The 12717-nt window shown below is 39.8% G+C and overlaps 1 protein-coding gene across 1 annotated transcript in view; it reads left to right on the top strand.

Moving 5' to 3' along the window:
- Positions 1–12717, top strand: part of USH2A (usherin) — a 558238-nt gene that overhangs the window by 60891 nt on the left and 484630 nt on the right. Inside the window, exons 9-10 of the mRNA XM_026657662.2 lie at positions 11245–11440; positions 12217–12347. Coding sequence (XP_026513447.1) covers positions 11245–11440; positions 12217–12347 — 327 coding nt within the window. The remainder of the gene's footprint in view (positions 1–11244; positions 11441–12216; positions 12348–12717) is intronic.

A 12717-nucleotide genomic window follows, 5' to 3' on the forward strand; every position in this document is an offset into this window, starting at 1 on the left:
TGGAGCATAAGCTTTCGTGGGTGAATGCCCACTTCATCAGACGCAAGCGTCTCTTGCGTCTGATGAAGTGGGCATTCACCCACGAAAGCTTATGCTCCAATACTTCTGTTAGTCTTAAAGGTGCCACAGGAACCTCTGTTGCTTTTTATAGACGTATCCGGTGAACAAAAATCGGCTGACCATGAAGCTGCAGAAAAATATTGTGAATTTTTTAGAAATGTAATTGCTGAACATGATCTGTCCCTTGAACAAATTTATAATGCTGATGAAGCTGGCCTATTTTGCCGATGCTGGCCAAATTCTGCCCTAGTAGGTGCACGTGAATCTAGTGCTGCTGGTTTTAAGCAGAATAAAGCCAGACTAATGGTTCTTGTGTGCTAATGCTGAAGGCTCGCATAAAATAAAACTTCTGGTGATCGGAAAATATAATCGTCCTAGAGCTTTCAAAGGTGTTGCACGTTTACCTGTTTACAAAGTGCAAGGTAATTCATGGATGGACAAATTTTTTATGATTGGTTTCATCATGTTTTTGTACCTGCAATGAAAGAACATTTTAGAAAAATAGGCTTGCCTGAAGATAGCAAAGCTATTCTATTACTAGACAATCGTAGAGCTCACCCTCATGAAACAGAGTTAGTGTCTGGTAATATTTTTACTATCTTCCTGCCTGCCAATGTTACTTCATTGATTCAACCTATAGACCAGGGCATCATCCAGAACAGGGGTGGGCAAACTTTTTGTCCCGAGGGCCACATTGGGATTACAAAACTATATAGAGGGCCAGGCAGGGAAGGCTGTCTCTCCCCAAACAGTCTGGCCCCCACCCCCTATCCGACCCCTCCCACTTCCCGCCCCCTGACTGCCCCCCTCAGAACCTCCGACCCATCCAATCCCCCCTGCTCCTTGTTCCCTAACCACCCCCCACCCCAAACACCCCCGGGACCCCACCCCCATCCAACCTGAGTGCTCTGACCCCTATTCACACCCCCTGCCCTTGACAGGCCCCCCCCAGGACCCCACGCCTATCCAAACCCCCCTGTTTCCTGTCCCCTGACCCCTATCCACACACCCACCCCCTGACAGGCCCCCCCGGGACTCCCACGCTTATCCAACCCCCCACCCCCCAGAACCTCTGCCCCATCCAACCGCCCCCTGTCTTCTGACTGCACCCCGGGGTCCCCCGCCCCAAATCCAACCCCCCAGCCCCCTTACCATGCCGCGCAACCCTGCCCCCCAGAGCGCTGCCCGTGCGACAGTGTGGCTGCAAGGGAGGGGAGGCAGCGGGGGAGGGGTCCGGGGCTAGCCTCCCCAGCCGGGAACTCTCAGGTGGGGCAGGACAGTCCCACGGGCCGGGTGTGGCCCACGGGCTGTAATTTGCCCACCTCTGATCCAGAACATGAAAGGTTATTACAGAAGAGATTTCCTGAGAAAGTTGATCAATCATGAAGGCACTATACAGGACTTCCAATCTCGTTATAACATGAAAGATGCAATTTTTAATGTTGGTTGTGCCTGGAATTCTGTTAAAAGTGAAATATTAAGGAGAGTTTGGACAAAATTGTGGCCTAGTGTTACGTTTGCAAAAGTGTCTTCTGATGAAGATGAATTTGAAGGCTTTAAAATAAGAGTTAGAAAAAATACATTAGCACAAATTCTTGAAATAGTGGATACTCCTTCACACCCAATCAACAAACTTCCTGAAAGTGAGATAGAAGAGTGGGTTGAAGCGGACAAGGAGGTTGAAGTGACACATACTGTTAGTGATACAGACATAATAGAGTATGTTTCGAATCCTGAAAAGTCAAAGGACACTGATAAAGACAGTGAAGAAGAAGATTTTAGTGAAGAGGACAAAATAACTTGGGGAAAGGCTGCTTCAGCTTTTGATACAATAGTTAAATTTGCAGAAAGGCAGCCATGTTATACTGCACAGGAGGTTATGCAATTGCACATTCTGCACTCTACTTTTATGCAAAAGAGGCAGAAGACAAGTAAGCAAGCTGATATCAGAGATTTATTCAAAAATGTCATAGGGTCATTACAGATTCAGCCCAATCTCCTACACCTTCTACATCTACAATGATAATTGATGTTGATAATGATGACCCTGAGGCACTGCAAGATTCTGACGTGCCTTCTGAATCATCAAAGAAAGATTAAATTATGTTCAGTATAGTTTTAGTGTTAAGTGTATTCTTAGTGATCTGGGTATACGCCAGGTGCTGGCCATAGTGATGTGTAGTGTTATAAGATAACCTGTTGTATAGAAAACTTTACCTGTATGCACCTAAATGCTTCAAGAAACCAACCACTCTGCAGTGCAGTACTACTACTGGATTGGTGAATACCTGTTATTCATTTAATTGTATTCTAATTCTTTGGAAATTGGTATTCCATTGGTAAGTATAACTTTAGTTAACTGGAATTTTTGACTAACTGGCAACCCCCATTCCCCCAACATGCCAGATAACAAAGCTTTTACTGTATTTCTGGGTAAATTTTCACTCTTTTGCAGGCACAAATTACATCTGTATTTTTGAACCCACAAAAAGAGGTGTTCAAATCTTGTTGCACCTCTATCTAATTATTGTGCTTTGGATATAAATCAAGTAGCTGTAGGATGAACTATTCATGTGTACCCACAATTTGTTTTACAGGCATAAGTTTTGTGAGAACAAATAGCACTGCAAACAAGGTGACTGAGGCTTGAGCTTGCAACACAAAATAGTAGTAGTAACTCAAGGACTGCAAGTAAGGGAATATATGAAAATTGAATGATTTTTGTTGAGTACCTTGGAACAGAAATCTGAGATCCTTTGGCAAACTCCTAACATATGGCATAGTGTGCCAATTTGCCACATTGGTACAGCTAAAGTTCCCATCTTGAGCATATCTGGCATATACATCTGGATGGATGTTGCACTCTAAAGCAACAAAAGACATTAAAAATCAAATAATTTATTACAGATGGAAATTGCCATTAAATAAATCACTTGCATCTAGTCCTTATCTAAAATAGATCGGTCTAAGTTGAGTATCCAGACACAATTATTTTTTTTCCTTTTTAGAGAGTTTTGTTTGGGTTGAAGACCCATTTTGATGTGAAATTCAGAGCAGGAAATGCTTCCTTATGAGTGATTTGCACATGTAGACCCAGCAGATTCTGTAGAGGAAACAAATATTTACATCTGAGAAAAAAAAAACAAAAAAAAACTTTCCTGGAAGAATTTTAAAATTCTTCTGAGCCACTGGAAGGATCATCAATTACCATATGAAAAGTAATAATTTACTTCATAGAACACCTATTTTCAAATTGCTGTATGAACTGGCGCTAACTAATCTTTACAACACCTCTATGATGTAGGTCAGGAAGTACCCTCAATTTAAAATAGAAACTGAGGCCCAGAGAATGAGGTCCTGATCTTTCAAACATTTACATATGTGGGTAGCTTCACAAACATGAGTAATCTTATGTCCAAAGAAATTTTTGGACCAGCAGAACATCATATGAAAAACTGGAACTGTCCATGAAAAAACGTGGCCCTTGATCACTTTAGCTTTACCATGCCATGCACAGAGACTCCCTTGAATTGGTCACAATTGAACATTAGATAGATGTTTTTGCCCTACTGTTTCTGAGAGATGTGCATGCCTTGGATTCTGAGATTCTGTGCATGCCCTGGAGGTGTTTGGGTGGAACTTGAGAATCAGTTATTGGTTACAACATAGAGGACCGAGGCTTTCAAAGTTTTCAGCTTAATCAATGCAATCAAATACATCTTCTGTCTTCAGCGCCCATTAAATTAAAAGAGGGTGCTGTGCTGTTGATTACCATGAATCAGATCAGTAAGCCATTTTATACTGTTACAGGAGAATCTACTATTAATAAAGCCAGTTGGATCAGTATATTTTTAGATGCCTAATTAATTATTTGTGTCTCAACTGTTACAGCTTTTAGTATAGTATGTACTAGTTAATTAAATTAATAAGTGTCTTGCTATCTCAGGCTATCCAATATGTGTACTGTAGTTGGAGCATCGGGGATAAATCTGGGAGGAAGCCAGTCATTTCAGAAACATAGCTGGAAAATGATTGAGTAGAGTTTGGGAAAACAGCAAATAGAAAGCCATCTGGTCAGGAGCCTTACAAGCTTGAAAATTTTGAATATCTTTTGACATGTCTCTGGAAGTTATGGGTTTGTCCATGAATTCATCCTTGGAAAACCACTGTAATTTCACAAATGAAAGATCATAGACTTCTAAAATAATTTGTGTACAAGAATTCACTGAAATATTGAAAGAGCTCATTGCTGTCTCTAGTACCTGAAGACATGTTGCTCAGATGATCATTCACTAGCGGAGTTGTGAAAGGGTTAATGCTCTGTCTAAAAGGCTCACCCAACAGTAATACGCTTCACTTTGCAAGGATGATGAAAATCCATATGAGATCTAAGTCAAATGGCAATGAAAGTTGCACTTGTCAGAGTTATCTTTTGCAGAAGTCAAAAAAGTGGGGCTGACCGGACAGTAAATTTAAGAGGCTCTTATCCATGCTAGTATGTGGGTTGGTCCTTTCCACACTGGTTGGTTGGTTGAACCATGTTTGGCTGCAGCTATGTTTAAATTGTACTTTTATTTTTTTCATCGTGTGTGAAAAGCCAGTTTAGATGGGATTTTAGGAATAAATTTCCAATGGAGTTTATAGAAAACTAGGCTTACACTCCTGTTACTGTTCATAGTGCGGCTGTATTCCTAACACTGTGTGTAAATAGCTGAAAATGTAACTCCTGTGAACAATGATGAGAGTTGCAAGCCTAAATTTCCAAATAGTTGGAAGACTGTAGTTTTTGTAGCATAGCATTCCATATTGAACTGGTAGCACTGATTCTCTGGAGATGTCCACAATAATCTGCATGTGTTGGAGGAATTATAATACATTAGAAAAGCTTGAATGAAAAAAGTTGTATACTCTGTTACACTAGACAGGCTGCCATGCTAACTTTGAAGATAAGCAAATTTAGGGCCTGATCCCGGGGGGTTCCAATTGCCCTACACTCACCATGAAGTTAAGTTACTATTTATTTGTTAATCACTGACTGCATGAGTGACACTATACAAGACACAAAGGGAAGATACAGATGATCCTATGATGGGGTCTGGTCAAGGTATAAGCCGATGTGTGGCTAACTCAGTCTGGAATGGACTCTTCACTATAGGACACAGACTACCTAACTACCTTTTTGCATGTCCTAGCCACTAGACCACATTTTAGTCTATTTTACTTTATTTTCTGAATTCCTACATATACCTTCTTTGCAGTAGTATTGTAACCTTATCAGAATCAAGAAATACAGGCCTTTCTACTTGCAAGTACTATTCCATTGCTATGGAGCTCGGCTTTACTGGATTATGGCATCTGACTGGAGCAATAAGGAGTCCTGTCCTCACTGAAAGAGGGCTGAAATTTCCCATGCTGGGTGTCTAGATTAGGCTCATACTTTTTTTTTTTTTTTCAATTTCAGCCAGAATGATTCAGCTGTTTTTTGAGAACAAGGCTAATAACACATATACTGTTTTGCCCATGTTAAAAAATTCTGGTGACCTTTTATTTGGAAAGCTTGGGAGCAGGGACCTGAATTTTTTGGCAGGGAATTGGCTGTTGTCAGACCAACTTATCAGACTTTGAAAAATTGCAGTTTGCACATGCTCAGTAGAGACTAAGATTTTATATCAGCTAAATTCCTCCAAGATTCTGTCCACAATGGGCAGACTCCAGCCTAGGGCTAAGCAGGACTTTGCCTGAAATTGCAATTCTGAACTGCTGCAGGCCATGCAGGGACTGGGCAACTGAACTGAGAGCAGGAGACTGTTTCCTGTGCTATCAGTGACTCTGTTACTGGGTTTAGACCGCAAAAGAGGACGGTGCCTGATTTGAATGCAGAGGGGACAAGAGCCAGACCCCTGGGGGGAGTAGATTGGGAGAAGAAGCCTGGGGAGTGGTGGGGGCAGAGAAGACTTGACTGGAGGCTGGAAGAGGGATATTGGAACTGGGAGTTGGGTGTGAGGAGACTATGGCTGGCTGGGCAAGGAGACTAGGACTGGAAGAGATGATGGAGCGATACTGGGAGTCAGTATGTGGGTAGAGTCTGAGATTGGATGAATAGCCAAGGGAGACTGGGACTGATTATTGCTGAGGTGGGAGGTGAGACGTAAGCAATGGGATGGAACATTTTAACAGGATTAGGGAAGACGGGCTTAATTAAGTACTACTTATTGTAAGGCTTAAAATACTTGTACCTTTTCAAGCACCACTCTGCATTCTTGATATGTTGAAGATTGCCTCACTGTGATTTTCCTCCAGCATTCCAAATGATTAATACGGAACTCTGCACATCTGTGTTCAAGCTGATGTCATTAGGTCTATTCACAAATTTGCTGGATCCAGGAATTGTGATAAAATGATGACAAATTAGAGCAAAGACTTGTTTTGACTAATGAATTGGGTCAAGATGAGCTAGATATTTTGATCTAGCTGACTTCATGTAATGCATTTTCCCAGAAAACTATCCCCAGAGAAAGTAAGGGGATCAGATGTATATCAGCGTGGGCATATTTTTCCATTCGTGTGCACAGACTGAGCCAAACTCTGAAAGGTACTTGTCTGCACCTAGTCCTGTCAGAGAGAAATGATACCCAACATGATTTACTGACATCAGTACTATCTGGAGAAAGGACTTTCTGTCTATAATTAGCAGTCGTCGTCACTAAGTTATGTCCAATTTTGGGCACACACTTTAAGAAGGATGAGAACAAATTGGAGAGACTCCAGAGGAGAGTAGTAAAAATTAGAGGTTTAGAAAACATGCCCTGTGAAGAAAGGGTGAAAGATTTGTGCATGTTTACTCTAGAGAAGAGAAGCTGAGAAGAGTTGTCAAACTTGTTAAGGGCAGTTATAAAGAGGACAGTGATAAATTGTTCTCCATGTCCACCAAGGATAGAACAAGAAGTAATCAGCTTAGTTTGCAGTGTGGGAGATTTAGGTTAGATATTAGGGAAAACTTTGTAACTGTAAGAATAGTTAAGCACTAGAACAGGTTATCCTAAGGAGGTTGTAGAATCCCTGTCATTGGCGCTTTCTAAGGAAAGATTAGACTAACATCCCTGACAAGACCATTTGATCTGAGAAATCCTAGATGTGGGACAAACACCCAAAATTCAGGACGTGAAAAAAATAGTAGCTCAGGGAGCCTGATGCAATGTGGATTCATGCCTCCTCATCATTTCAATTTCTATATTTTAGTATATCTGCTACCAATAGGGTGTAATCCCAGGTAGTTCCAGATCTGTGTGGGGTTCAGGGCTAGAAGGGGGTCTATGATGAGGACCATCCTTTGGAAAGAGGGACATGTGAGAGGTGTGCTAGCTCTGACAAATAAAAATGAGTGGCAGCCTAAGTACCACAAAGAGACTGAAAGATTCAACCCATTTTAATCCCCTATTTTTTGTAACTCCTTTGTAACTGTCCTTAGGTAATTCTTGATTTTGAAAACTCATTCTATAAATAATCTTGCAGAAAAGCAACTCATGGTAAAATATACAGTAACGGAAACTTCCAGGATCTGATTGGCTAAAATTTATCAAGAAAATATTTTAAAATATTTTACGTTCTAGTCCAGTGTTTTGCCATTGGTACCCGATTCTCTCTAAGCTGCTCTCTGGGATGAACCACAAATATTTGTAACCTGGCACAAATGTTTAGAAAATATCCTGAGTAGTTTTTCCAAAAGTGGACACTGAAGTGTTTAGGAATAGGGTAATAGCCCTTTAAACAGATGTTTGTGTGCATAAATCTTCCAGTTGTCATAATGTCATACATTTCAGCCAGCACTGGATCATATTTAGTTTTGTGTTGTACCATGGCATTTGTCATTGGCATAGTTACATTTTGAAGAGGTAAAACAGCTAGAAGCAAAGGCCTTTCAGCATGAAATTAGAACTCCTATTCCATACATGTGCAGCTAGATCCCAGATAATGGTTTACTAGCTAAATATAAGTTCACAAGGCCTAGCTATATACATACTGCTGTTCTGACATGTTTCTGGCAGCTTCTAGGACAGAATATACAGAGGTCTCACAACTATTAAAAGGAATACTACACTAGTCCTATACACTGCAGACACTCAGTATGTCCTATGGCACAGATGATTTGTGATATAGTTGTCTCTAAAAGACGCTGTCTACACTAGAGGTTGAATGAAGTCCAAGACTTAAATAACTAAGTCACTGTTGGCCAAAAACTGTCTCCAGTTTCAAATGCCAACATCCTGGACCCCTCCCATTAAGGCTTCAGTTGGGAGCATGGGACAGACAGCACTTGTTGCTTTGATGCATTACCTCCTCCTGCTTGTTGACAATAAAAATACATCCATTCACATTCTGCTGGACCTCGCAAGCATTTAATTCCATTGATAACCAAACACTTTTGTCCTGTCCCCAAGAAACTGCAGAGTGATGGAAGTACCCTGAAATGGCAGAGTTTTTCTTTGTTAAGCAAACCCAGAATTGTTCTGGTCAAAAGCCCTCACTTATGAGGTTTTGCAAGGTTGAGTCCCCATCCTATTCAATACCTATATAAACGTGTCTAGAAAGCTAGTAAGACAAAACAGGCTGCAGTGCCAGCAGCGTGTGGACAACACCCAGCTCTACATCTCTCTCATAGCAAACATTAATGGCACACTCTCCAAGCTTTCCAAAAGTGCCTGGCTGAAGAGCAGGTGACTGAAGTTGAACCTTGACAAGACTGAGAGCATGCTGGTAGGAAGCAGGAAGTGCTTTGAAGAATTCGCCTCTGTTTCAGCCCTCACTATTGAAGTAATCTATACTCCTATGGTTAGATTGACCTGCTGCCTTGGGGGCTGTCTTAGGCTGCACTGCGCTAAGGTACCCAAATATCCATTGTGCAAAGAACACCCACTTCATCAGTGACTAGCCAGAGGAATGTGCTGGATTCTATCAGATACTGATCAGGCCACAGTGACCTACGTGTTCATAACCTCAGGGTGGCCTACTGAAAATGTCAGCATCTAGGAATGAAGCTCAATGGCCTGAGGAAGCTACAGCTGTTTCATACAACAGCAATTCATCTGCTCACTAACACTGGTTTTTAGGAACAAGTCCTCCAAATTTGCTGCTTCCTGTGCTGGCTTCCCATTGAATGCAGAGTCTAGTTCAAGGTCATCATACTGATTTTAAAATCCCTGCATGGTATTGGCTCTGGCTGTGTGAGAGATTACCTTTCCTACTGCAATGATGACCTCACATGACAGCTTCACTCCATAGGAAAAAAGAATCTGTTGACAAATGGGAAAACTCATACCCACAGAAGAGAGAACCAGAGAAGTTTTGGACAAAGGCAACAGAACTCTGTCAGACAGAATAAGAACGATAACCACCTTCACCATATTCAGAACTAAATGCATCTTAACTTTCCTGCAATAACCACCTCAAACTCAACCACCCCCGTCTCTTAATACATTTGTTTGTTTCTACCAACAGAGAATGTTTACTGGGCCAAATTCAGACTCTTTTTATGCATACAATTACTTAATTGAAATGAATGAAACAGTACTTCCTCAAATGAAGTTTGAATTTTGTCCATTTTTCTTTGGCAGTAGATGCTTTCTCGTACCATTTAGCTTTTTCCCATTCTCTTGCTCTTCGTGTTCGTGGTGCATTTCTTAGCTTATGTATGTCTCAATACCAGCTCCTTTTACTTTTTGTGCTTGTTTTCATTGTGGTGGTGTAACTAAAAAACACAAGAACGGCCATACTGGGTCAGACCAAAGGTCCATCTAGCCCAGTATTCTGTCTTCTGACAGTGGCCAATGTCAGGTACCCTTGAGGGAATGAAAAGAACAGGTAATCATCAAGTGATCCATCCCCTATCGCACATTAATTGGATCATTTCTGAATAATTAGAATGTCATTGTCCAAAATACCATCCATTAGTTATCTGTAAGAAATCCAATTTTTGTTTTTGTTTTTGATGAACCAATAGCCACAATAAATCTTCTCCTTGAAGTTTTGCAGAATCTATTAGAAACTTGAGATTGTTCTCATTTCATACTTTTTACAAAGCTTTACAGATGCAATACCCCAGTTTCAACAGAACTTGAACAGAAATTTTGGGTTCTTTTGGATGAAGGAATACAATTAAAATCATTTGCTTTTGTAAATACTAAATACATTTGAAGAAATAAAAACCTTTTTGATAAGAAAACATTTTGTCACAGGACACTTACATAAACAACTACAACTGGTTTACTAATATTGCATCAATATCATATTTCACACTTAATTTGGTAAATATATCATCTATAGAACTGGAGAGATTTTGATTTAATCAGCTTTGAAACCACACCAAACTTTCTTAACTTAAATGGACATTAGAAATCACTGGTGAAATATGGACAAATAATTCAGACAAATATAAAACTTAAGGCAATATTTCCAGTTGACAGATGCCTACAAACATTTTTAGTGTTTTAAAATTAATAACATTGTATATCAGTAATGATCTTTTACCATTTTTTTCTGAAATGAACGAGTGATTTTTGAGTAGTTTGGAATGATGACTAATATTTATATTTTTGGGCTTGCAAATATTTGTATAAAACGTGTGTAGGGCCAGATTATAGCAAGCCTTGTGTAGGTACATTATGGCGGGGGTGGGAGGATGCAAGGGGGCCATCTTTAGGTGTCTAAATGCCACTGTAATTGTACAAGATTTTAATTTTACAGGGTAAAATATAGCTTTGGAGATCTGGGGACCCCAAAAACCATGGAGGGAGGCGTTATACCTATTTATTATGTCTTAAAGCCCAAAAATGCCTAAGCAGGTTAGAAGCCCAATTCCCATTGATCTACTTGGGCATTTTTGCAAATCCCACCAGGGACCTATCTGTATCTTTAGGTCCCTATGTGCCTTTGTAAATCTCGCCCTAAGTCTGAGCTAAGTTTCCTAGCAGTTTTTATTGTATTATATTTTATACCCCCCTTGAACTTAATTCTTGTGAAAAGTTATAGCATGAAGATTTTGAGTGTTTTTTGCTTGCTAAACATTTTTTTAAAGTCTATATGCCAACATGTTCAACAGTGAAAAAAGGAAAAGCATAAAATGCAATATGAATATGTACTTTGTAGAGATATAAAGCAAGAAACTTTCTTTTCTTTTTTTAATTTTAGTGTGAGCGCTGTTTGCCATTATATCATGACAAGCCTTTTCGTCCAGGTGACCAAGTCCAAGCTTATAATTGTAAACCTTGTCAGTGCTATGGCCGTGCAGTAAGCTGCCACTATGACATGGCAATGGATTCTTTTCCTAACGAACACTATAGAGGAGGTGGCGGAGTATGTGATAACTGTCAACATAACACCACAGGTAATTTAATAAGCTACATCAAAATGTGTAGGGTCATTTTGGAGAGAGTCAGTCATAAAAACCCAAATGGTTCTGAGGTTCAACAATGATGAAGAGAAAATTAAAAAATGTTAAGTACAGCCCCTGTGTCCTTCAGTAGCTAGAATTATGTAAACAGCTAAGATGAAAAATGCCGTCACTACAATGCAATATAATTTTGTATAGAATCTTCTATGTCAATTATATTCCAGCATACTTTATTATAGCATGAACATCAACATCTGCTGCAGTTAAGCTTGCAAAATGGTTTCCATTATACATGATGCACCGTGTTTCTATCAGGACCATCAAATTGGTCTAACCAGATAACATAGCAAACATAGATTTTTGGTAAAATATCAGATTCCTCTTTAATGAGTAAAAATTTGCTCACTCCATATATAGAGGATTTGCATACTTATTTCGGTGTTCTTGGCTTTTTCTATGAAAAGGGGAAAGTTTGAGGTTCAACAGTAAGTTGTCCAAAAAAATGTATAGACATTCACATAGCATAGCTTTATAGAAGTGTGGTATTATATAACAGATGGAAGTTTAATGGAGTAAAACACAGTTTGTAACAGGTTCATTGTTTCATATGCTCTGGATCACTAAATTGGCAGGTAGAGATGAAAGGTGCATTAAAATGGACGTCCTGAAAATTATAGAATTCTCTCAAAGGAATAGTCTCTTTAATTTTGAATTATACAGCTAATTTTAATGAATTGGAAGCCATAATGCATAACCTTTCCCTCATGCAGGAAGAAACTGTGAGCTGTGTAAGGATTTCCATTACCGGCAAGCAGGTGCAGATCTTTCAGCTGTCGATGTTTGTAAAACCTGTGACTGCTACACAGCAGGCACCAAAAATAATAGCCTCCTGTGTGATAAGGTAAGTGATCTCAACACAAAATATCAGAAAATGTTCTATCCGCTGGTTGGCGTATCAGTAACATTAATTACAAGATGCACTTAAATGGATATTGCTTTATATAAGTCACTGTAGTTCCTCCTTTACAAAATGGTGGCTGATTCATACTGAAGACTGGAAGGCTAACAAGACTTCATAAGCAATCTGAGAATGATGCTAGGTGCAGAGCTTTGTCCTGCAATCAGGAATGAATGTAAAAAATACAGGTACAAATTTTCAGAAATAAATATGGTTTTGAGTGCCCAACTTGAGCACCATCCCTCTTAAAATCTGGGACCTTAAAGGTGTCTCAGGCGGTGCACTCAAAAAATGGATGCACCAAAAATTACTG

Source organism: Terrapene carolina, unplaced genomic scaffold (assembly GCF_002925995.2).
Source record: "Terrapene carolina triunguis isolate 2854851 unplaced genomic scaffold, T_m_triunguis-2.0 Scaffold262, whole genome shotgun sequence".
Lineage (NCBI taxonomy): Eukaryota > Metazoa > Chordata > Testudines > Emydidae > Terrapene > Terrapene triunguis.